The sequence below is a fragment of the Lissotriton helveticus genome, chromosome 10, assembly GCF_964261635.1.
Source record: "Lissotriton helveticus chromosome 10, aLisHel1.1, whole genome shotgun sequence".
Lineage (NCBI taxonomy): Eukaryota > Metazoa > Chordata > Amphibia > Caudata > Salamandridae > Lissotriton > Lissotriton helveticus.
Genome location: NC_136071.1, coordinates 603961092 through 603988082, shown reverse-complemented (window position 1 = coordinate 603988082; position 26991 = coordinate 603961092). Strand labels below are relative to the sequence as shown.

Genomic DNA, 26991 nt, shown 5'->3' with positions numbered 1-26991 from the left:
TGACAAAGAGATAATGTAAAATATTGTGTGAGCCCAGAAAACACTGTAAAAACTCAATCACTCAAATGCACTAGTATCCTCAAAGGAATCTGTTTCCGATATTAATCAAAGGTCAGTCTATGGAAGGTATGACATGCACGCGGGACCAACCCCTATTGCATATTACCAGGAACAGCGTACGCGGGAAAGGGAGAATGAGAATGAAAATGAGAGGAGCGAAGGCAAAAGGAAGCACTCAGTGGTAAGTGGTAATAACCTACCACCTCTTGTTCGTCAGACAAGAGCGGAGACCTTACCAAAAGACAAGGCAGGCCTGCTGCCCGAAGAAGAAGCGAAACCAGTCGAAGACCACCCAAACTTATCTATCACTGACTTACATCACCACATCATTAATAATAATAGAAATGTGGTTTCTAATTTGGCCGTGCAAGAAACAAACCCATGCTCAATCCCACCTTTCAGCAAAGCCCTAAACCTCAAATTAATCAAAGCAGCCAAAGGGCACCTTATCATGGCTTCCGCAGAAATCAGTAACACACTTAGCGATAAAATACACCACTACTTATAAAGCAAACAAAGAACGATTTCCAATAGAGCAACAGCACACTAAGTTAACTGACAAGATATTGTTACTCATTCCGCAATATGCCTCAAAAGGAAGCCATGACGAGCTGAATCGCGGCCATGCGCTAAGACTATGTAAGCACAGCAACTCTGGAAAACATAAATTCAGAGTATATCCAGTATGTTGCATTTCTTAAACTAAAAGGGAACACAGATAACAGAGCCAACTCTGATAACATTCACAAATCTAGAACTTGCGCAAAAAGTGTTCCAAGACAAAGTCATATCTTGGCACTGAGACATCAAGGTGACATCATATTCTGCAAATCTTTATCCACCAATCTTTGAAACAGCACCACCTGAAAAACCAGCGTATGACCATTGGGGCACTTGAGGCACGAAACGCAACCACTGAGGAGGTCTGCCCCCATATACACTGGAAAAATACAGAGAACAATTCTGCAAATCCCCAAACCACCAAAGAAGGCATCCCCCACTAATGTTTTTCAGTACTACGAAATGCATGTAGGCCTGAAGGCCAGTTCAGTAAAGATAATATAAGCCCTGGCTCCTTAGCGAATGAGCCACTGGCAACAGGAGGGTCACATCTGCTGATGCCCATGCCCCCGCAAAAACACTACTGGTCCTGTCTCCCCCAGGCCCTGATAAGTAACAGGGATTTATGATCGGGGCGGTCGCACTACATACAAGGGGGCACCAGAACCTGCATCCTCACCCTGTTCACAGTCAATACACATTTGCTCATGGAAAACAGCGGGTTTCCCACAAAAGCAGCCAACCCCGCTGTTGTTCGGTACCTACGTAGTTCCAAATCATCCTCTTGCAGGAAACATGGGCAGAGCAAACGGTACCTATGATAGGTTACCTGGAATTCTACAAGCGTGCACAGAGAGCGAGTTCACAAAGGCTGACCTAAAGGGGGTCGAGCGATATACATCTGAGCCCTACTCAAAATTAAGATGAAGTAAATTAACACTGTGCAGGACTGGCTACAAATTGTTAAAGTTGAGAACTTAATGCAGGAGGTAAAGCCACCACTCCTCTTACTAAATGTATATATGAGCCCGTACTCTGGGGCCGAGACATCCGCAATGAAGCTTCTTGAAGAAACAATAATTAAGCTGGTGACAGAGAATGATGCTTTAAATTATATCAGGAGATTTTAATTCTAATCTTCAATCTGAAATACACGATGATAACATAATACCACAAAATTTAGTATGGAATATTCCAGAAAAGAAAAAACCTGCATCAAGAACAAAGGATGCCTAGTGCTTGCAGTCAGCACATTTAATTAACAGTAAGGGTTTTCGCACCTTAAAGGAACCTATATAGAGGACCAGCCCCCGTCCTGGATATGCATTTCACACAGGTCAGCATCCATAATAGACCTCTCAGCCGCAACCTTGCCTATCATCAAACACATTGGGAGCTCCTACATCGAGGAAGGCGAGGACTGACAGTGATCAGAACATCCAGATAGTAACACTAAAACACACTCCCCACTCGCTACTCTGGTAACTTCTTAATTGCCGACTCCACGGCACAAAATTTGAAACAGCTGAGGTGGCAACGGACTTTGCATGAACTGGGGCAAACATGTATCGAGCTGCAGCGTACAGTACATAATTTGATAACATTGTTGGAACAATATTGCAAAATGCTGTTGAAGAAGTACTGTAAGAGCAACATTTTGGCGCACGGGGTGACCATCAAAAGGAAATCGCACCCATGGATAACTAAACAGCTAATCTTAGCAAAGAAATAACTTAACAGAGAATACTGCAAACTAAAAAACATCATGAACAGAATACAGAAGGAGAAAATAAGAACTAGGTGCCAAAATTAAAAGTGGGCTGTGTGGATAGCCCAAAAAATTACTCTGAGAAATTCTGGGCTAAGGTCCTTCATTCATTTCAGTCCTTTATTTCTGTTACAAATAACATTAAAAGGTACAATACATCACATTTAAAACAGCTCAAATAAGAACCGTTAAAGGTATGCTCGCCGTCACAGTACTCGTCGATGGGGCAGTCACCACAAACGGCGATGCTCATTTAGCTGCCGTTCTCAAAGACAGGACCATGGATGGAGCTTTTTTGACGGCCAAGTTTGTTTTAGAGGTGTGACAGGCAGAGAAGCAGCAGAAGACATCTTCTGATCAGAGTCTCTTTGTTTCAAGGCAGTTTCTGGAGCCAGAATAACAATCTGGCCTCCCTGTCCTGCAGAGTTTTGGCCGAAAAGGTTCTGCAGTATTTAAAGTCCTTGTCAGTATGCTTGGGATAAAGGCAATAGAGAGTCCTTGTGGGAGGCCTAGGAGAAAAGTCTTGCCATACCACAAGATCTGCAGGGTCTAAAAAGCCTTTTTTTAGATCCCTCTGACATTTTGGAAATAAATTAGATAGAAAACCAATACCTTGAGGGGAATTCAGCAGGGTCAAAAGTTCACTCACTGACAAACTGAGCAGAGCTCAGGGAGACGACGTGAGGTGGGAAATCTGAGGTATGGTTGCTCTGCAGGTGAGTTGAGGTCTAGGGCTCATCTCAGATTGGTTAAAGCTTTGACCTACATAAAGACGCTGATGGATGTTAAAGTTTTCCTTTCTTTATGATGGTTTCTAATGTGCTTTTATAGTACTGCTTTTATAACAACCGCGAGACTCCCACCATGACGACAGGGAAGATTCAAGCATGTGAATCTATGAAAGATTCAATACTTGAGAATAGCAGTATATATATTAGCGACATCTCATTGGAAGGCAATACAATTCCCAATAAATAGGACCCCATGACAAAACATCACATGACATGTGCTAGATCATAAAAATACAAAGATAACAAGCATTGGAAATGCAATAGGTCTCGCATTAGAAGAGTTGGAGCTTTGGTTTTGTAAATGACAACTTTTTTTTTATGTGTTGGTCTTGAAAATAGCAAAATTAATTGCTTTGTCATTTACAATGCCAATACTTTTAACTTTTTCAAATGTGACACCTATAGCATTTGTAATGCCACATGTTTTGTATGTACGTGACTTACATGTATTCATATAACAAATACAAATGGCTTTTAATTTTTTTAAATAATTAATAGTTAAATAAAAGTTCTTGTAATTTATAATAGCAATAGCTTAAACTATTGTAAATTACTTTTGTGAAGAATATGTGCAGTGTATTTTATTGTGGTAGAGTGAGGGTGGTTGAGTGAGGGCAGCAGAGTGGTAGAGTGAGGGCGGTAGAGTGGTAGAGTGAGGGCAGTAGAGTGAGGGCGTGAGGGCAGTAGAGTGAGGGCGGTAGAGTGAGGGCGTGAGGGCGTTAGAGTGGTAGAGTGAGGGCAAGAGTGAGGGAGTGAGGGCGGTAGGGTGGTAGAGTGAGGGCGGTAGAGTGAGGGCAGTAGAGTGAGGGCGGTAGAGTGAGGGCGTGAGGGCGGTAGAGTGAGGGCGTGAGGGCAGTAGAGTGAGGGCGTGAGGGCTGTAGAGTGGTAGAGTGAGGGCAGTAGAGTGAGGGCGTGTGGGTGGCAGAGTTATGGCAGTAGAGTGAGGGCAGTAGAGTGGTAGAGTGAGGGCGGTAGAGTGAGTGCGGTAGAGTGAGGGCAGTAGAGTGAGTGCGGTAGGGTGAGGGCGTGAGGGCGGTAGAGTGAGGGCGTGAGGGCAGTAGAGTGAGGGCGTGAGGGCTGTAGAGTGGTAGAGTGAGGGCAGTTGAGTGAGGGCGTGTGGGTGGCAGAGTTAGGGCAGTAGAGTGAGGGCGTGAGGGCAGTAGAGTGGTAGAGTGAGGGCGTGAGGGCGGTAGAGTGGTAGAGTGATGGCAGCAGAGTGAGGGCGTGAGGGCGTTAGAGTGGTAGAGTGAGGGCGGTAGAGTGAGGGCTGTAGAGTGAGTGCGAGCATCAGAACAAACTCGAATTGCAAAAAAGAACTGGTGGTTGACGAATAATCAGCCGTTGTTTTGCTGCCCTTCTATGGACACTGGAGGTGGGGGTTTGTGGTGGGCGGTCTGCTTGTTCTGCCTTGCGAGTGCTTGACGCTGTAGACCTGAATTTGGAGTTACCTCTAAAACAGATATACCTTCTACAAATCAAAATATGTTGGCGGGAGCAGGGTGCATTTGGGGTTACTGGAGGCAAAGGGGTGTGGGTATGACACGATCTGTAATGTACGACTGTCTGCGAGCATTATACAAATCTATCCACATACATACATGAAATTGTATTTGTGTGGGGCTTGGAAAAGAGAAATTACACTAAAGTGCCTGATGCGCAGCACTTTTCGAGCTGAAAAATAAGTGAATCCGCTCCAGATTCAAAGCAACCCGGCTTTTACCAAAAAGTATAATATTACAAGATACAAAATGGAACGAGGAATCCTGTCTTAGGTACAATTGTTGAATATCGTCTAAATGAGGCACGAATATTTAAAGATATGTTCTTCTCGGCGTTGTGTGACTATCTTTAAGTTTCTTTTTTAACTTTCACGACAGCTCCGGGGTCTTCCCCACCTGTCATACAACAGGTTTGTCTTCTTCTTATTATAAATATGATTTATTGTATTCCTTCGTCCCTTCAGTTCACTGCAGCAGCCTGTTGGATTTGCTGCTCGCTTGCCAGTCACCCAGCACACACTCTGCTCTTCAGGCGAGCTGCAGTTGTAAATATGTAACTACAAACTGCAAGGAGCGCCCATAAAAATTCTAAGGAATACTCATTTAGGGCATCAAACCCCCCTCTTTGGTGCTGGCACTCAGAGACAGGCTGGCTGGGAGGCCGGCGTGTGAAGGGCAGGCTGCCGCTGCTTGAAGGTGTTCGAGGCCAGACAGATCCTTATCTGATGCTTATCCGAACACCAAAGCGACCAGCCGCTTTGAGTCCATTTGCCACCCACCATCCACTTCACGCGCTCCTCGTGGCTCATTGTAAAGAGGAACCCGAACAGTGCTGCGTACTACTTGCTGCAAAGCGCTTAACGGCTCGTTCGGCGCTAGCAAGCACTATGTGTATACAATTTACAATTACAACTTTTAAAAATACGTCGCACACCAGGTAGGGGGTTTCTTGTGCGAGGCAGACAAAAAGTAAAGGTTAAAGGAAAAAGTAAACAGGACATAGTAACACCAGTTGTTAAAGTGTTCATTCATTCAGCGCTGAAAAAAACCTTCTCACAAAGGCCCGTCGCGCTGTGTTGCTCTCCATCTTACTGAGTGTAAATAATACAAACACAACAATGCATTCTCCTTTCTGATTAAAATACCCAGGGGCGCGTTCACCTCAGTATTTCTACACATTGCAGCACTCATTCAAGGCGCTACTGATTGCTTCAACCGTTGAATGCAGTTTTCATTTTAATTTCAAATGGAAAACTGTCCCGCCCGAATGCAAACCCGAAGGATGTAATTTAGTAAGGCTCAACGTGCTTCGTTTTTTTTAAATGTAAATAAATACAGAAAACAATCTGTTTCCCTTTTATATTAATAAAAAAAAGCAGAAATTAGATCGCCAATCATGACAGCCAGACTAATAGCAGAGCATGTTGTCAACAGAGAGATTTGTCTTATTAAAAGGACTCGGTGACGGTTTAAGTAGCAGCAAATACGAACATGTGGTATTACTACAATGCTAATTTTCAGCCTAAAAATAATTCTGCAAGGAAAAGGAAGCATATATTATTAATCTACTCCCTATGTGGCTCCAGAGCTGCGTACTACTTGCTGCAAAGCGCTTAACGGCTTGTTCGGCGCTAGCAAGCACTATATGTATGCAATTTACAATTACAACTTTTAAAAATACGTCGCACACCATGTCGGGGGTTTCTTGTGCGAGGCATACGAACATGTGGTATTACTACAATGCTATTTTTCAGCTGAAACTAATTCTGCAAGGAAAAGGAAGAATATATTATTAATCTACTCCCTATGTGGCTCCAGAGCTGCGTACTACTTGCTGCAAAGCGCTTAACGGCTCGTTCGGCGCTGGCAAGCACTATGTGTATACAATTTACAATTACAACTTTTAAAAATACGTCGCACACCAGGTAGGGGTTTCTTGTGCGAGGCATACGAACATGTGGTATTACTACAATGCTATTTTTCAGCTGAAACTAATTCTGCAAGGAAAAGGAAGAATATATTATTAATCTACTCCCTATGTGGCTCCAGAGCTGCGTACTACTTGCTGCAAAGCGCTTAACGGCTCGTTCGGCGCTGGCAAGCACTATGTGTATACAATTTACAATTACAACTTTTAAAAATACGTCGCACACCAGGTAGGGGTTTCTTGTGCGAGGCAGACAAAAAGTAAAGGTTAAAGGAAACAAGTTTAAACGAGACCCAGAGGAGGCTATCTTAAAACAAGGTTGTGCTGGGAGAGAGAGAGTGGGGAGGAGAGTAGGAGGAGGAGGGAAAGGCAGATAAGGGGAGGGGGGAGGAGAAATGCGACACGGCCGTCAAAGTGTCCATCCGACGGGTTCCGACGGGTTAGCAGTGAAAACAGACAGAAGGAGAAATGGGCAGAGAATGACAAATTAAAAAAAAAAGGTAAACATGCAACAGAAGAGAACAAGAGTACTAAAAATGAGGTAAACAAGAGGGAGATGGGTAAAGAGAAAGACAAGCACGCACGCTGAAAGTTGGAGAAACACGAGAGACGGCCTGCGGCCGTCAAAGTGAAAGTACGGCCGGCGGAGGAGAAATGCACACGGCGGGCAGGGGAGGGGAGGGGGCGGAGCGGGGAGAGCGGCATGTGGGTGTGAAGAAGCCGGGGCCTTTGAAGTGAAGCTAAGCTTCACTTCAAAAGGTGTCGGAGGAATGCGGCTGAGGGAACAGACGGCGATTGCGGCTGAGGGAACTGATGTGCACGCGCTTTTAAGCTCAATGCACATGCGCATTGAGCTTAAAAGTCACGGGCACTGCAAGGAATCGCCACGATTCCTTGCAACTTGGTTAAAGACTGTTTAAGCCGCAATAGGCTCGCAAGCTCGATGCGCATGCGCATCGACAGGCGAGACCTAAAAACCAAGGAACAATGAGCGATTATCTTTAAAATGACAAGGAGGTTTAGCAGCACACATGAATTACAGTATTGCATAGCAGCAGTAACTATACCTATCGAAGCAGCGCCCCTGGCCAAAGCCCACTTATTAGCACTACAATCAAATATCATTGGGGAATAATCTTAAAAGGTGCAAGGAGATAAGAAGGTGCTGACCGAGTACATAGTTTCTAGAAATATCATAAAAGCAATGCCAGGTCTCAATGGGCAGTTCTCTTTTAACAATTGCAATAGTACGATAATGGCCACATGCACTACAACAAAACATTAGGCAACTGCGGGCAGTTTCTTACGAATAAAGCCCAAGGCAAAACCAGCCAATTGGCAGCAGAAATGCCGCATTCACAGGTGTGGTGCGAACTCCCTTTAAGCACGTAAAAAGGCATGACAGGTCTGAATGACTAGTGATAAATTCTAACTTAAACCAAACTTTACATATTAATCAGGAGGTTAGTTGAACGATTGTAGCATCTCTAGCATGAGCCTGGACCGCAGCTGCTCTCGTAGACGAAGCCCATTTTAGAAATCTTGAGAGAGCGAACACAATAGGTTCTGATGTGTCAAATTTTAATATGCGTAAAGCCAGCATACACTACCTTGCACCTAGATTTCGACAAACCGGTAATATCCACCTAGACTTCAGAGTTTTGTATTTGTGACGAAATAAAAAAATATACCTCAGTTTCCACCATATTGGGACAGAAAGGGCAGTTCCGGTCACTTCCCCTTCCTTGGCCCACTTCAAAGTAAAGGCCCTGAGATGTAAAGTACCAACTTGAAAGCGAATGTAAAAATACTTTGCCCCATGAGGGGTGATTCTCGCCAAAAATAGCTCAAATTGCAGGGTACATTTGTGACTTGGGTATTTACCCGTCAAGCCATCAACCCTTGCCTCCCGCCAGACACTCTGGAGGACATGTTCCGAATAGATTCCCTTTGCCTGTTTAGCTGAGTTACTTGTGATCAAACTGGGATCTTCCCACAGACCATTGTTACATAAAATGTTCCCAGCTTTCAGCTAGGGTGTACTGCAGCGCTTATCTAGCAATAATAACTCCTGTAGCGCTGCTCTGTAGTGAGTCCAGATTCTGACCTAGTAGGTCAGAGTTTTAAGACCGGCAGCATGGTGAATCCTGTTAGGATTCAAGTCCCAACTTAAAGGTATAAGTGGTGTGCTCACTGGGACATTCAGGATAGATCTGACAAATGTATTTTCTGTGATGGCTAATTGTAAGGTATCACCTGAGCCCCAAATTTCTGCCCCATACAATGTGACCACAGCTCTATACACCTAAAAAGATAGGGACTCAGCCTTGTTAGTTGAGGTTTTATACTTCCTGACGATAGATGCTGATCTATAAGATAATGTAGAATTACTTTTTTGCCTATGAGGATCCCAGTATAGCTTGTCCATAAGCCTTACTCCCAAATAATCAGAACTCCTGCCCTGATCTATACATGCTCCCTCCACTGGAATTTTACTTCTAAAGATACGGTGGGAATTAATGGTCATGTACTTCGATTTTCCTACATTAAGCTCTGAGCCTCTGTTCCGGCTGAAGCCTACAGAGAGGTTTAACAGTTCCTGCAAGCCCAAAGGTGTACGAGATAGCAGCAGGGTGTCATCGGCAAAGAGCAAAACAGGAGTGTGAATACTAGCTATCTAAGTGGCATCATGCTGACACTTATTCAATACTTTACCATACCGTTTATAAGAGAACAGCATGGGGGCCAGATACATCCAGTGCCAATGTGCTCACGAAAACGCACTTGAAAATGCAACACGACCTGCCGTTCTTCCAGCTAATCCTGGAGGCGAAGCAAAACTAGCCTACAGAACATTTTCTGGATGTTGCTGATAAGGTTGGTGGGTCTGTAATTTGCAGTGGTGCCTTTATGACCCTTCCTAAGAATAGGAACAATAATGGCACCATGCCAAGAGTCTGGGATCTCAACCCTACTCGCTATGGCATCGCTTAAACGATTCAAGTAAGCGACCCAGATGTCTGGCTCAGAGTGGAAAAAATCCACTGGGATGCCATCAGGGCCTGGGGCTTTTTCTTTCTTCATATGTCAGAGAGCCACACTGGTTTTCTCTAGGGTAAATTCAGGTAGAGAGTCGCTAGGTAGGTCAGAAGTGGTCAGGAAGCAGGACATCCCGAGTCTTCCTGTGAGCCAGGCCACGAGCTGAGAATATTCCCAACACTGTAAGGGGCGTTGAAGTGGTCCACCCACTGGTCAACTAGAACAAAAACATTGAGAGAGTTGGAGATACCATGGCTACCATTAGCAATGATTTTCCCAAAATCTGTGATCTTATTCCCCAAGCGCCTCTAGTAATTTTGCCCATTGTTCCTCCTCCGAGGGACGCTTAGAGTTGGACAATATTACCTTATAGGACTTCCTGGCTTGCGCTATGCTTGGTTTTGAACCCTCCTTGATAGCCCTAACCAAGCGGCCTTTCGCATCCCTACACTCTTTAGTGCACTATGGGTACCTAGTGGAGTAGTCCTGTGTTTTTTTATCATGATTGCTAAAGTACTGCTTGAGGGCTTCAAAAAAATTGTTATGTTTATAACTAAACTTGGATAAAATCAGTCTAGAAATGTCAGAAAGGTGGTCCACAAATGTTTGATATATCTTACTGTAGGCGTGGGATTAGGGACGACCGTGACACCAAGTTGAGGGGTTAACGATGGCTTTATTTTTATCACCCTGGTAGGTTTAGACAATAAAGTCTTTCTGTTCCTCAGAGTCAGTCTTTCACGGGCAAACGCACTGGGGTCCGTGGCGGTGGTCTGTTTTCTCCTTTCCTTGGTCGTGGAAGGGGTTAAGGTGGTTCTGCCGTGGCTTCGGAAGATGGACGGCTCTCCGTGGCTTCAGGCTCCGGTGCATGTAAGGGAACCAACAGAAAAGGGAGCCGTTAGGGTTCAGTCCTCAATGAGGTCGCACCAGGGGGGTCCGGGGGATGTGAGGGAAACCCAGTGTACAGTGCCGCTTCACTCTACAGTGCTCTCGGTGCTCGTGAAGGGGAGGGGAAAATTAGGTAGACGAAGGGGTGGGTAGGGATGCGCGGAAGGGGAAGGAACACAACACAGGGTAGGTACGAACTGGGGCTGTACACGATCTACACGTTCTCACTTCGCTTCCCCAACCAAGCCGCCCAACGCCGCCGTACCTGTGACAGCCACACTCCTCCCTCGGGAGCGTGGCACGGCGGTCCGCAGGGTCGTTGGCCTCCTGGCTTCTCTCCGTTCCTTCCGGGTTGGTCGTCTGGGCTGGGCTTCTTCACGCTCTTCTCCTCGCTCTTCTCCTCGCCGCCTCCGTACTCCGTTCCGCTCACTTCCGCCTTTCTCTCCTCCTCCTCCGGGGTGCTTGCACACCCGACATACAGGACTTCCCGGCTTTTCTCCAATCCCGTCGCCCTTACGTCACTCTGGGGCAGGTCCTCCTTATTCTCAGCATACGCCCAGTTAAAGGAGCCGCTGATGTTATCTTCTTCTTCCGGATAGCACCGTCCTTCGTACCGCTGACCTGGCTGAAAAGAAGGAGTCGGTGGATGGTCAGCATTGCGAGGGTCCCACCAGTCATGTATGGCAGGCGCACCCACCCCGTTACACTTACTCTTTACATGATAAGTATCGTTGTTGATTTTAGCCCATTTTATGTTCTTACAATTGTTTACCAGGGCTAATGTCGTTAGGAAAATATCAGCTAGCTCAGGAGGGTTAAAGAATAAGTCTAGGCCAGAGTCAGCGACAAGTAGGTTGTGGTCCCTATCAACTCAATTAACAACTTTCGTATCAGCCATATGGCGCCAAAGCCTCTGGTCGAGCAAAATATAGTCTGTGATTCACATACACACCTCTTTTAAAGGTAGGGCAAGGTTGGTGATCAGAGATAGAGCAGCCATTATAGCTCTCAAGCCATGGGCTAGGTAAAGGCGAATAATCGGACTTGCTACTTTTGGCCATTTTGTGGCTGGTGTATTGACAAGAGTAGGAATACCCCACTCCTCAGCCGTGAGGGCAGAGAGATTCCAATGGTTCGAACTTGGTGTTGCAGTCGCCAGCTGTAATAATGGGCCCGGAATGTTGTGCACTGTCCTCTAGTAAGGCTTGACAGGTGTGTAGTGGAGGGTTCTGCACTGTCCCGGACTGAGTGTGCATAGGTGTTGAACACGGCTATGCGCTTTGACAGAGAAGATTTTTGAAATGACAGTAAGTAAGATCCCTAAAGTGTCTCAAGATCCTGAAGATAAGGCTTTCACATTAAAGTTATTTGAGTTTTTAAACAAATAAGAAAACCTCCATAGGCTCTGCCCAGTCTAATTGGAATGGTGTTAAAAAGTTAAATAACCCAGCCTAAAAATTGGTTCTGTGGCCCATGTCTCTTTGAGTAGGATTATTTGAGGTCTGTCAATAAATTCTCCCCAATAGAGGTCATTTTGTTTAGCTTGTAATCCTGCTACGTTCCATCACACACATTTTCCTACTATACTGTGCCCCACTTCAGCAACTATAGGAACCTGAAGAGGACCCAGAGGGATAGATTGAGATTGCAACGGGTATTTTGCTTGAGCACCTGCAACCGCCCCTGGATCCCTCCTCATCAAAATCATTGGCCGATGGCCACCTTGCCCAAAAGTTGGATCATAAATTCTATTGCTACTGGTGTCAACCTGGGTGTAGTATTAGGAGAGTCAATCTTTATCTTTTGGAGCCGAAAAGCCTGAGCTTCCTTCCCTTGCCTCACATGCCAGTTTATGGGAGGTTGCTCATTTCTTACCAGTCACAGAAGGAGTGGACAGAGAAGCTTTTAGTTTAATGCGCATCTTCGTAGCACTTTGGAGCTTAAGGTTCCTGGGCAATCAATCCTTCAATAACCTTACTGCCGGTAAATCTTATGCCAATTTGGTCAAAATTATCATGGTTAATTCAGAACTGCCTAGCTATTGCAACGTCACCCCCGATTATAGATCTGCAATTGAGTACTTTGCACAACCAGTGAATGGTCTTGTTAACTAAAGATCCTTCATTCATGCAAAGCAAATAATCCTAAAGCCTTTTGGAAAATTATATGAAATCGATAAAGATCCATCATCATTGTGAAATACAAATGTCACTGAAAAAACAATGGGTTCAGCATCTGAGGAATCATTACCTGATCAGTGAATCAACCCAAAGAAAACAATAAGGTGATTAATTTAAAATCATACAACAGCACCACAAGAAATACACACGACATGACCTCGCAGCTGCAAAACGAGTATACACAGGAAGCGTGCAGTCGAACAAAAATGCTACCAGGACTGGCCAATGCTGACAATGGGCCCCTGAAGCTCACTGACCGAAATGTAAGAAACCTAGAAGATATCATTAGGATGAGCAAGGTAGATCGGGTACCAGGCTCTAATGGTTTGTCCACTGCACTCGTTAAGCCCGACATAGAATACTGGACAAAAAACCCTTAATCTTTTATACAATTCAGTGCTAGTAAACCAGCTTATACCGGAGTCATGCCATGGATCAATAATGCATCCAATTTATAAAGGGAGAGAGAGAAGCAATCCGGGTAACTACCGCTTAATGGCTTTATTAGATCTTGATGTCAAATATTTTGCAAGCCTAGTTCTACAGGACGTAGTAGCATGGGCCAACTCCATAGAACTTATTTTGCACAAGCAATCTGGTTTTGGCATGGGGCAGGGCACCCTGTCAAATTTAACTCCCCATATAATTTGTATGAGATCTGCCCTTACCACCAAAACTACTCTTTACAAATTATGTGGATTTCAAGGTGGCAATAGACAGGGTCCTACACAATTTATTATGGCAGAAATGAATGCTCGCTGAGATCCCAACCAATATCCTAAACGCAATTCAACTCTTGCATAATGACAAATGGTTCAGTGTGAAGTTGGGAGATGGTAGCAAACTTTCAGATACACACAACAACAGGCTTGAAGCAGGGGTGTGTTCTTGCGTCGATGTTGTTCAACATATACATTTCAGACGTGTCAGATGCTCTAAACTCTTTAAATGCTCACCCCCCCCAAAACTTGGTGGTTTACCTGTGACCAAGATCCTGTACGCAGACTACTTGCTACTAAGGAGTCTGATCCCGGTAGGATTGCAGCTCCTTTTAAATACTATTTTCTCTTACACACAACAGAATAAAATTAGAAGTGAACCTCTCTAAAACTGAATAAGTAAATTTCACAAAGCAATTTAGATCTCCATGGGCCTGGTCCATCGGCGGATCTCGTCTTGAGTGGACCTGACAGTATAAATATCTAGGAGGGCTATCAGTTATAGAGGGTCCTTCATCCAGCGTATGGAGGGCATGAGGCTAAAGTCTGCTTCGCTAACAGGATTTCAGCAGCTTGCAAAAACTTTGCATGGTCTCATCCATGGGACTCTGCAGCTGGTGTTGGCAGCCACACTCCTACCTACCATAGCATACGGTTCCAAATATGTTGGAGAGAAAATTACACATTTTTTAGACCTACTAACTGCCAAGACCTACCAATCAGTTTTTAAGTACCCTAGCCACACCACGCAGGCCCACTGGACCTTGAATATGGCCTTAGAAACACTGTTGGCATATTAAAAAACTCTTCCTGAAAATGTGTCGTTCCTTCCAGCAGGCCGATAATAACACCTTGTCAGCTCAGGTCTGGGAGGAAATAAATTCAGGCAACTCAAAAGAGGTCTAAACATCCATCTAAAGAATGTAATATACACTCTCCATGCAGAAAACATATCGGACCTGCAAATCTTGCCCAAAGAATTTAAGAGCTATATTAATTATAACTCCAGGTCACTTTCCTTTCAGGAGGATAAAGCCACCCTGGCTACGAAATGCCATGCCTGGCAAGTTATTAATTTCAACAGTTTTAAAACCTCAGTCTTATTTCAATCAAGTATACTCAATCCATCTGAAGTTAGGGTTCATGCACCTGTGTTTTTGTGACCAGCCCGCCCCCTGGATCAGATCTCTGCCTGGTCCAGGACAGACAAAGGGGATGAATGCAGAGCCTCAAACCCGAAAATACTCGTCCGAACATCAAGGTTGGTAAATTTGCACACTTTTATTTCGTGAAGGTAAAAGCCCAGTCAGTGAGTGCAAAATAGCTACAGGTGACACTTTTACTCCAGATCTGACATGGGACATATTTGTCCTTAAAGTACTTATCGCTTTAGCATGTAAATATTTTATTGCAAGAATTTCAAAATATATGTTGGTGTAATGGTTTAAATTAACTATGCACTTTAGATAGATAGACAGGAAGGTATTTCTATGTTAATACCCCCAACTAGCTTGATCATGGTCTCTTTCCTTCCCCTGTTGTTATGTTTCTTACTTGAAGTTTCTATTCCATTATCTTGGTTTTATGTTCCCTCAAAGTTTTCATCAACTGGGTCTTGCCTTTTCCTCCCAGGGTCAGGCCTCTAGCGGTTGTTCAAACATGTTTTCATAAAGTTCTGATACTATGTAATTGGCAAGAGAGGCATACATGGTATCTATATCCTTTTAGTTACATTTGTTCATTATAGATCTGTCTTTTGTGTTGTACTCCTTGGAAATAGCCGTGTTCTTAAAGAAAACTAAAAGAATGCCAAAGAACTATTCAAAAAAAGCCTTTGTTGTGTCATCAGCAATCATGGGACTTCGTTTTCATAACACAGAAAAATAAAAAACGTGTGTTTTTAAATGGTCTGCTGAAGACAAAGTGGCACTTTAAAAGACATGTAAACCAAAGTATATTTTAAAACCAAAGCTGAAAAAAACAGCAGCTTCACTTCACTGATTCATCAATGTTCTTAAAGGTACTCTGCGAAGGTTAACTGTAAAGGGTAAATATTCCACAGACAGTCTCTGCTGAGACTGCCAAAAAGTGGCACTAATGAACATGTTACTTACCTTCGGTAACGATATATCTGTAAGAAACATTAGTAGTGATAGATTCCTTACCTTAGAATTACCCCCTGAAGTCAGACTGGATCCGGAAAGTTTTTGTCAGCAGTACCCCTGCGTGTCGGTAGGTGGCGTCATGCAGCTCCGCGTCCGTCGTTGGCATCGTGGTCGCCGAGATGATGTCACGGGTGCTACTTAGACACGCGCTGACGTCAGTTCTGTACACGACTTTCCGCGCTAGTAACGCAGAGTCAAGCAAGAAACTGACCACTAGTGCATTGAAACTAGGGCCCTGAAAGGGATGACCTTAACCCTAGAAATCCGTTTGCAGAACGGGGAGGATGGGTGGGGCGGTAAGGAATCTATCACTACTAATGTTTCTTACAGATATATTGTTACCGAAGGTAAGTAACTTGTTCATCTGAAAGAAACACATAGTGATAGATTCCTTACCTTAGAATAGATACCCCAGCAATACCAACCCCGTTGAGGGGTTTGCGAACCAAGATCACACCAGAAAGTGCTGGAGAACAGAATGGCCAAAGAAGCCGTCTCTCCGGACTTGGCTGTCCAGGCAGTAGTGCTTAGTAAAAGTGTGCAACAAGGCCCATGTAGCTGCCTGACAGATGTCTTGCAGGGGGACACCACAACCTAATGCAGTAGTGGCTGCAGTAGCTCTGGTGGAATGAGCACGCTGCCCCACCGGAGGTTCCTTTTTAGCCAACGAGTAACAGGGTTTGATACACAAGACAACCCAGCGGGAGATAGTCCTCTTTTGTACCGCCCGACCTTTCTTGATGCCAACGTAGCCAACAAAGAGTTGGTCATCCACCCGGAATTGTTGTGTGCGGTTGAGATAAAATGAGAGATCACGCTTTGGGTCCAGACGGTAGAGCCTCTCTTCCTATCTGTGAAGTAGTGTGGCTCACTGGTTAGAGGCGGCAGACCCGAGAGCAGAGGACGGCCCGAGACCAGGGTTCGATTCCCGGCGCGGCAGGTTTCTGGACCAGGGTCAGCGGACTCGATAATTCTCTCGCCTCGGTGCCCACTCTGATCAGCGATCACACTTGGCAACTCTGGGCATTAGCTTGCCTCATCTTCACTAACGGCCCCACCAGACCGCCGGGGATGCCTGGTCTCACCCTGGAGATACCCATTAAGGGACCATCTCTCAGGGAAGCCAGGAAGGGTTTCGCAGCGGTCGAAGCGCCTTGGGACCCTACGGGTAAGTAGTGCGCTATATAAATGCCTATACATTTACATTTACATTTACATCTGGAAGGATGCGGAGTTGGAAAGAAGGTGGGCAAGTTAATAGTCTGCCAAATGTGAAAGGCCGTAACAACTTTTGGCAAAAAGGAAGGATGGGGCCTGAGCACAACCTTGTCCGGATTGAATGAAAGGAAAGAAGGCTTACAAGAAAGAGCCTAGAGCTCACTCACTCGCCTAGCGGAGGTGATGGCCACAAGGAAGGCAGTCTTCAAGGTCAAGAGACGAAGAGGACCGTTGTGAAGGGGCTCAAAGGGAGCGCACATTAAGTATGTAAGAACCAGGTTCAAGTCCCACTGAGGCATCACAAAAGGAATAGGAGGAAAAAGGTGTGTAATGCCTTTGAGAAATCTATTTACAACAGGGGACTTGTAAAGAGAGGGCTGATCTGGGAGCCTGAGAAAGGCCGAAATAGCAGAAAGATGGCCCTTGGTAGTGCCTAGAGCAGAGCCCGGCTGGGCCAAAGAAAGAAGGAACAATAGTACTTCAGAAAGAGGGGCAGAAAGGGGATCCACAGCCTTTGCTGTGCACCCAGTCCGGAGCCACAAGGATGACATGTGCCGGGTCCCCCCTGATCTTCTTCAGCACTCTGGGCAGAAGTGGTATAGGCGGAAAGTGTAAAACAGACCGCAACTCCACTAGCGACGAAAAGCGTGGCCGAGCGAGTGCTGCATTGGAAATACTACGCGCAGAACTGAGGACATTGCCCGTTCTCTTCAGTGGCAAATAAATCTAACCAAGGCTCTCCCCACTGCTGAAAGAGACCTTGCACCACCTCCGAGCAAAGACGTCATTCGTGATCCATCATGCACCTGCGGCTGAGTTCGTCCGCCCTGGCGTTCAGAGAACCTGGGAGGCGTTGGACCACCAGGAAAAAGCCCTGATGTTCCAGCCGTGTCCAGAGACGCAGAGCCTCCTGACTTAGGGTCCAAGACCCCACCCCGCCCTGTTTGTGGCTGCGGTGTTGTCTGTGAATACCTGCACTACTCTCCCCTTGACAGAGGGAAGGAATGGTTTCAGTGCAAGCCGGATCGCCCGAAGCTCCAGATGGTTGATATGGAGCTTGGACTCCGCCGGAGAACAGAGGCCTCTGATCTCCGCCTCTCCCATGAGGCCACCCCATCCCAGGAGGGACGCATCTGTCACCACTGTATGCTCCGGTTGGTGAAGGGATAGAGATCTGCCGTCGACCCAATGCCAATTCGTGAGCCACCACTGCAACTGGTGTGCAGTGCCCTCCGTGATCTGGACATGATTGGACAGGTTCCCCTGATGCTGCGCCCACTGAAACTTCAAGTCCCACTGCAGAGCCCGCATATGCCATCTGGCATGATCGGCAGAATACATGAGACCATGAGGCCCAGCAGCCTCAGAGCCACTCTGACCGAAACTCCAGCGCTACCATCCAATCTTGTGGATCGAGAGCAGACAAGACCTGAGCCAGAGTGAGCATCTTGAACTTCTCTTTGCGGAGGAAGCGATTGTTGTTCCGGAGGTCTAAGATAGGACGCAGACCCTTGTCCTTCTTGGGCACCAGAAAGTAGTGGGAATAGCAACCACAACCTACTTCTGGCGTCAGAACGCGCTCGATGGCCCCCTTGGCAAAGAGGGCCGCAACTTCCTGCTGAAGAATCACCAAGTGATCCCCGACATGCAGTGGTACCGAGGTGGCATGGCTGGTGGGGTAGTCTCGAAGGGAAGGGAGTAGCCCCTCCGGACTATCTCTAAAACCCAACTGTCCGATGTGATCGTGCGCCAGTTGGGAGGTGATGGCAAAGCCTGCTACCCACAGGCGTTTGATGGTCCTGAAAGTTCGGACTAGGAAGGTTTGGAGGCAGAAGTGGCCGGGGTGGAGGTGGACTGACCCGCCCGCTGGACCCTTGGTTCGCCACGTCGGAACCCGCGGCCGTGCTGAGATTGTTGCTGCACAGGCGCCACTAAAGGAGTGAAAAGCAGAAGGCGGAGGAGGGCAGACTACAGACAACCCCAAGGACTTGGCCGTAACCCGTGAGTCCTTAAACTGCTCCAACGCTCTATCTGGTTTGTCGCCGAAGAGGCGACGGCAATCAAAGGGCATGTCCATAAGTATGTTTTGGACCTCCACTGAAAATCCAGTTGTCCTCAACCATGTGTGGCGTCGAACCGCCCCTGTCGTTGCAATCGATCTGCCCAGTGAGTCGACAGTGTCTAGACCACAACGAATCATGAACTTAGCTGCGTCTCTCCCCTCTGCAACAGCCTGGGAGAGAGCTGGCCGGGCCTCCTCCGGACATTGAGGCAGCACTTGCGCCACTGTATCCCACATAGAGTGGGAATAACGGCCCAAGAGGCATGCAGTGTTCACGGACCTCAGCGCAGACCTGGCAGAAGAGAAAATCTTCTTTCCGAACTGATCCAGTTTCTTGGATTTCCCTATCCGGTGGTGCAGAAGGGAAGCAGAGGCTTGGACAACCAAGCTCTCGGGGTGGGGTGTTGGGAGAGGAAAATGGGGTCACCTGGAGCCGGGCGATGGCGTCGGGCCACATTCCTATCCACAGGAGCCCCTGTGGTGTGGTGGACCTGGACCAGGTTCCCAAAAGAATGTCGGAAAGTGCTTCGTTGAAGGGGAGCAGCGGCTCCACAGAAGTAGCTGTTGGCTGAAGCACTTCTGACCCATGGGGGTTCCACGGCCATGGGGCCGAAGCTGACAGTGACGCCGGGGCCACAGCCGCCGGCGATGGAACACGAGGACCCCGAGTCAGGAGCGCGGGGCCCGAAGGCACACCTGCGGGACCCGATGGCCCTAAGAGGCGAGCCATGGCCGACAGGAACTCCTGCATCTGGGCCAGAGTCGCAGACAGACCCGGAAAGGGCAGGTAGGCCGGCAGCGACACCACAGGCTCCGCCGGAGCCGCGGGGGAGGCACCACCCACAACCCTCAGCAGCGTTGAGCGACCGGTGTGGGGAGGTGCGCGAGGTGCGATGTAATTCGGTGTAAGAAAGAATATTGAGCAGAGGAGAGAAAAAAAGTGATACTGTGGATTCCCAGATGGAGAGAAAAGAAAGGTTGTACCTGGTTGCAGGCGAACGCAGTCTGGTGAGGCTGCAGGAGGAGTTAGCGAGCCCAGCGGAGCTGCCGTGGGGGAGAGCGGCTTCAGAAATAGGCAATTGGCGCCGTGCTGCTGCAAAGATCCTTTTTCGGGGGGCGGACGAGAAGAAGGGAGGGAAAGTCGGGGAACAATGACATTTCTTCGACTTCTTGTGCTTCGCCTTACCTGACCCCGAGTGCGAAGACTTGGATTCTAAGGATCGATGAGGATGACTCCGCGCACGGTTTCTCGACCTCCTACGGGACCGGGACCTCGAACGGCGCGGAGCAGACTGCTGGGCCTCAAGCAGCTTTCGGGACCGCTCACGCAAAGACTTCGGCACCATGGCCCGGCAGTCGGGGAACGACTTGGGGTCGTGGTCGTGCCCCTGCCCCAGGCAGAAAAGACACACTCGGTGCGGATCCGTCACCGACATCATGCGATGAGAGTCCTCGCAGAACTTAAAAACGGGCATCCTAACTGCACCAGGAGTCGAAGACTCTATGAAGAAAACGGAGACAAAAGCCTCAAAAAGTCAGTCAAAAAATGACTGGGGGTACCTGCTCTTCCCGGATCTGCGCTTGCTGGCGCGTAAAAAGAAAGAACTGACGTCTGCGTGTATGGGCGGTGTCTAAGTAGCGCCCGCGACGTCATCTCGGTGACAACGACGCCAACGACGGACGCGGAGCTTTACGACACCACCTACGGACGCGCAGGGGTACTGCAGACAAAAACTTTCCGGATCCAGTCTGGCGCCTGGGGGTAATTCTAAGGTAAGGAATCTATCACTATGTGTTTCTTTCAGATGTTAGTTATGGGGACACCAATCAACTATGAATAGGACATAAATCTTAAACTTAATTTACATTTGCCCTTTGTGAGAAGTTGGCCTGGCATATGCTGTCCACTATTCTAGTGGGCACCTTGCACCAGTCCAACGACCCTTATTGATGGTAGGTTTAAAGACAACCTATATAGAAAGCTATCCTAGTGGTAGCTGTGGAGAGCAGCCTTCAGGCTAAGTTTTGAAGGAATGTAAAGCAGCTTGTTTTACCAGTCTATAAGCTCGTGAATGACCAAATGAAAGGAGAACCACACCAGGTATATATATAAAATGTATGTATTTAATCTAAACACATTCCGTCTCTTTATGAGGCTAGAGGCAAAAGTACATACAGTAAACTTATTTAGCACACAGCAAATTAGCACAGTATACGTTTAGCCCTAGGGGCGTCCCAAACCATATACTAAAAAAGTGGTATAAGTACCACTACAGTCATAGAGACAAGGCCTAGGGCCTGTAGAACTGCTGGGGCAACCAGGAACCACCCAAGGTAGTGACGCAGGAGACCCACGGGGGACACGTGCAGTGTCTAAACACAGCCGCGAATCACCATCGCCTTCTATGGAGAAAGTTGTGATTAGAATTTTAAAGACATGGGACACTTAGGAGTGGACTAGAAGTACTTGTGTTACCTCACCCAGGGAAGCTGGGTGCATAGGTGTCTTTTCGTGTCGGGTTTTGTCGTCTTTTCCTATGAAGAGCTGCAAATCAGTGCTGCAGGCTACCAGGTGAAAAGTGTCTGGATGGATCCAAGGGTGGATTGGAGATCTGAAGAACCTGAAAGCAGAGGAGACAGTGTCTGGGTAACTTGCCAGTGACCAGGGAGGCAATAAGAAGATGCCCACCAATGTTGGGTGATTTCAGGTGCAAAAGGTGAAGCTTGACTCTTCAGCCACGAGGACCAGGAGGCATGGACAACAACCAGCTGGATTCGAGCTGTCCCACGTCAGATGTCGAGTGCTGCGGTGTCGGTTTCCGGATTGGACCCAACATGCCTTGGCAACAGCAACCCACGCAGAATGCAAAGATTGGCTTCGGAGCAGACCAGCAAGGTCTGAGGGACTCACCCTTTGGAGGGGAGTCAGGGCACGTCTGGAGCAACCAGGGAAGCCCAAGAAACAAAAGAGTTACCTTTGTGGGGACCCACCAGTCGGCGGACCAGGGATCGCGAAGGGGCCTCGAGCAGAAATGCTAGAAGCGGTCCAATGAAACACTCGTGGAGTGTAGGCCCACAATCTTCGGTGCAGAGGATGCTCAGGGCTTGGACTACGAGTAGCCCAATGCAAAACTTTGTGAAGTAGGTGCACCAGCAAATGTGCACGGTGTCCAGGAGTTCTGGTTCCACGTCTCTCGTGATGGCTACAGGTCTCAGCTTTGCTGGGATCTCGTGTTGGCCTCAGAGATGTCTGGAAGTCCATGTCCTGTGTCGCAATACCTTCGGGTTCCGGCGGGAGCCTTGGAAATGCAGACCGGCAAGATGCTTCTTTGGTGTCTCTTTAAACAGGGGAGTCACTCCTTGACCCCAAGGGAGATCCTTCCATCTTCTAGTCAAAATAGAATGTCGAAGTTCCAGGATATATGTTGCAGGCTTTCGTCCAGGGTAATCTGAAGTCCTAAGGACTGGGTTCCTATACTTATTCTTAGTTTAGGGGTTGGACTTCCTCTAAGGTCCCACCTATGGGAGGACCAGGGGAGGGGGTGGTTACACCCCTTCCCCTTTGTCCAGTTTCGCGCCAGAGCAGGGGCTAAGTGCCCCTGTAACCGGTTTGAACTGGGGTATGCACAGGGACACCAAGTGTGCCCCCAGCACTGTCTGAAAAGCATTCACTGAATGCACCCGCCCAGCCCCAATACACTAGAGCCTGTCTGGGGAGGTGGTTACACCTCCCTGTGACAGGAAACCTATTGTCCAGGCTTCCCCTGCCGGAGTTTTGTCCAGCAGCAGGAGGTCAGACTCGTGCCTGTGGCAGCAGCATCCATTTTGTGATGCTGGGGCTCTTTTAATCTATTACTGGCCAGGTAAGGGTGTACATGTCTTCTCCCTCTAGAAGGGTGGAATTCTACCCCCGCCGCCAGGACTGGCAGGTGGAGTAGGATTCCAAAGTGTTTGACACCAAACACAACATGTTTTGATGCAGCCATTCCAAAGTTAGCATTTACGGCGAGGTTATAATGCACTTAAGAGTATATGGTATGGCTGTATCACAGAACAGCATCAGAGAATAGATTCTGAAAGCTGCCGAGGGTCCTGCTCATGCATGGGCACCCTCTCACACAAAAACCAAGCACTCTGCCTTCAGGATTGTCAAGGTCTGCTATAGGAGTGACTTATAGGTTTATATGTGTCTGTATTTAAAGGTAGATATAAGTAGCCTATATCTTAGTACGGGGTGCAAGCACCACCTTACCCAGGCTGCAGTAGCAGACCTGTGGTGCCATTTTGTAAGGCTTCCCAGGGGTGGCATAATACATGCTTCAGCCCCTGGTAGGTCTCTGGGGTACCTATGCCCTTGGTACCTAAGGAACCATACACTAGGGACTCACAAGGGTAACCCAGTAACCAATCTGGAGTATACCTAAAGAACATGCAATCAATGTAGAGAGGAAGCAGCTAGGTTGGGGTCCTGGTTAGCAGGGCCCCAGCCAGAATAAAGTCGACAAATCAGTGAAACACCAGCAAAAAGTGGGGGTAACCATAGTAAGCAGACCCTACACCCTTAACGAAACGTAATATGCTGATATTTCTCTTCACAATGGATAAGTGTTTTATTTTGACCAGCAGTCAATAGATAAAATAATCACTCGGAGTCTGTACAAATGCTAAGCTCTGTGGTCACTAGGAGGATTATCTGTCTATTTATCATGCTATTTTAGATGCTTGCAAGTTACAACATCTGGAATTTGAGGCTTCAAACTCTCTTCAGGCACTCAATATCAAGAGAAAAGAAGCTTAGCAACCCAACCTTAAGTCATATGAAAAAAATAAAAGTATACTATGGTATTTTCTGCTCAATCACGAAGGACCAGGTTTCAAGACCAAAATACATATATAGATAGATCTTTAAAAGCACAGTACCTGCTCCAGGTCTCATCTTTATGGGCAGGGTAAGCCCTGGCTTAACAGTGGCCATAGGTAATGCACCATCCTGGCTCTCCTGTTCCAAAAGCGACCTTGACATCACCAGGGCGACCAACATGTCTTCTGCCTTTGATATCTCACTGTTAGGCTTGTGCTTCTTGGGTGGTGCAGAGTCCTTCGCTGACCCTTTGCGCTTGGTCCTCCCAGCTGTGCTGCAGTGATTCAAAAGCAAGAAAGGATTGTGAACAGTTAGAGATGGATGCTGGATACAAATTTTGAAGCTTTGATCTGGTATCCAATCAAACAGAGAGGTACATGAAGGTAAAGTGCCCATGGTATCTCAAGGAGCAGTAGCTCTGTAATTTGTGCTTGCAAATTGCAATTCAGTACTCAGTCTTTGCTCCTGGTCCTTCAAAACCTACTTGCAATGGTTAGCACAAACCCGGACAGCTTACTCACCCAGGGGCCAGGAAAACTGGGTTTCTCAACGCCTTTTGCCCGCCGCTGAAGTCCGCCTTGCCTGCTGGTCCCCCCCGCCGCCGCATTCAGTCAATCTCGCGGCCACCGAGCATGGGGACTACAGCCCCCAGGAGCCCTTGCTGTGCCCTGCAGCCCCGCCCACCTCGGCCCGCTTTCGCGCCCGGAAGGCGCTAAAAACATCAACGCTCCACCCGCGTCAAGGGATCGCGTGCGGGAGCGTCCCGGGAGAAGCCCGGGACAAGGGCGGGCCCTCTTAGGCCCTTGGAGGCCAGAGGAGGCCGGGCTGGGACAATCCCTTTTCAGCTTGTGGATAGTTATCGGTGATTTGAACCGTAAGTGAGGAGCGGAACTTTGTACCCTGTGACTGAGAACCTGACTTTGTTTTTGAAGGAGAAGGCTCAACTAGTAACATTTAACTAATTAGTATGGCCAAAGCAAATACCAAAACAAGCATGAGGGCGGTGGGTATGGGGACTCTTGATGGCTACCTGAAACAGGTTGAAACAGCGGTTGCAAAGGAAATCGAATTAGTAGAGCGGAGATTGTCTTTGGACCCAATTAGGCAAACAGTCTCTCCGTCCTTAATCGTAGTGGAACCCGTCCCCATTGCTGCCCTGTTGGATTGCTCGCTCCCCTACCTGACATCGAATGGGTCAGTAGCAGCAGATAGTCTCACGATTTCTCCCGCCTCCCTACCTGGAACTAGTGCAGCCCCCTATCAACCCTGTGGCAATATGCACCAGGCAGTTGAGGGCCAGACCTGATATAATAACTAATCGCAGTAAAACCGGCACAGGGAAAAGGAAGGCCAAGAACACCCCACATGGTAGCCGGCAACATGCAAAACAGCCGAGAAACAGTAACACCGCATCTGGGTTGGGTCGAAATGGAGCAAGTGTTCATCACATAGATAATGATGATAGGGGGGAGGAAAGAAATGATTGCACTGATTTTAACATTGAGAACTGCAGTGGGGGGACTATGTCAGATTTTGTCAGGGTTTTGGATGCTCGTCTTATGTTGTTTACTTCGCCCTTAACGGCTAAGTTGGAGCAGATAGATGACCGACTTAAGGTAATTGAAAAACACTTAAACACCAAAGGTCCAAAAACGGGTCCAAGTATATCGGCAGCTCACTCACTAAGTGTAGTTACAGCCTCAGTTAATAACCTGTTGGACTCAATAATCACCCCACTCCAACAACCGGTACCTCAAGCTACTCCCCAGGGGGCAGGGATAAGTGTTCCATCTTTAGCATCAAAAGTCACTGGAGCTATTCAGGGAGGGAAACAGGGTCCTCGGGGTCCAGTGGGAAGATTAAGTCCCCCTACACAGCCCCCTAAGAAAGAGTGGTCACTACATCTACCAGTAGCGGCTTGTCCCTATACAATAATTCTTGCTAATGTCCCCAAAGTTGAGGGTGGTCAACCCGAACATTGGTCCTGTCTAAAAAATAAGGCCCTCCACTACCTGTCCAATAAAAAAGTCTTGGGAGAACATTTGGTTAATAACTTTATGATGATAAGAAGGGTGCCATGGGTGGGTAAGACCAAAAAAAGCTTAGTAGGAGACTTTGTTGTCATAAGCTTTAGATCCCCCAGGCTGGTCGATGATATATTAAGGCAAGCAGGGTCAGCCAGAATTCAAGGTGACTATGCAAACGTACTCCCTTTGGGGTTCTTTTACCCCCAATTAGCATAAGGCCTGTGAGTAATGGTTTATTTAAAGGGAGAGGTCCTTTTGAATTTACTGTTCCAGTTTTTAACAGATTTGATACCTTCTCTAATCTAGGAGAAAATGAGTGACTAGGGTCCCAAGAAGAAATCATTATCCCGGTTTCCCCAGCTAGAGCCCTCAGTGCAGCCACACCAGTAAGAAACGCCCTCCTTGTAGATGGGCGTGATCAAGGGCCTAAGGGCACATCTATAAAGCCGGTAACTTGGAATGTTGCTGGGCTTAAAAATAAAATAGATGACCCAGCATGGAGAGAGTCTATTGGTGTGGGTGATATCATAGGTCTACAAGAAACCTGGGACACCGGGAATAATTTGAGTGTGGATGGTTACTCGAGTTATTTTATTCCTGCGGTCCCGTCAAATATGGGGAGGGCGAAGGGCGGCTTGGTTACCTTAATTTCGGCAGCTATACCGGGTACCCATACCCAAGTAGATACAGGTTCACGAAACTGCTTAGCAGTACAAATTTCCCGGAGTGGGGTCGGAAGTATTTTAATTATTAACTTTTATAACTCATATGATAGAGTTACCACAACTGATCACCTGGCCATTCTAAATCTATTTCTGGCAGACTACAAGGAGGTCAACAAAAATCAATGTTTTATCATAGTTATGGGAGATTTTAATATCCACGCCTGTCCGGATAAATGTTTGTCATTAGATCTATTAGGTCCAGTAGAGCAAGGGGATACCCATTTTGAACACTCTGTACAGGGAGAGCTCCTTGAAATAATCTTGGCAGATAACGGTCTGATGCTTCCACCCATGCAGGATGAGGAGACACCTACCTTTAAAGGGAATGGTAGTCACTCAGTTATTGACTATATCTTTATTAGTATAGCACTAGGGGATAAGATTACTGGATATTCGCCGGTCTGGTCACATTTTAGTGACCATAACCCAGTGGTCCTAAGTGTTTTTGGCCTGATCGAAAAACCAGTGATAGCTTGTAACAGATCGGACAAATTTGATATT

The 26991-nt window shown here is 47.2% G+C and overlaps 1 protein-coding gene across 1 annotated transcript in view; it reads right to left on the bottom strand.

Moving 5' to 3' along the window:
- Positions 1-26991, bottom strand: part of SLX4 (SLX4 structure-specific endonuclease subunit) — a 495651-nt gene that overhangs the window by 351256 nt on the left and 117404 nt on the right. The window contains exon 6 of the mRNA XM_078663139.1: positions 23798-24012. Within this exon, the coding sequence (XP_078519265.1) occupies positions 23798-24012 (215 nt within the window). The remainder of the gene's footprint in view (positions 1-23797; positions 24013-26991) is intronic.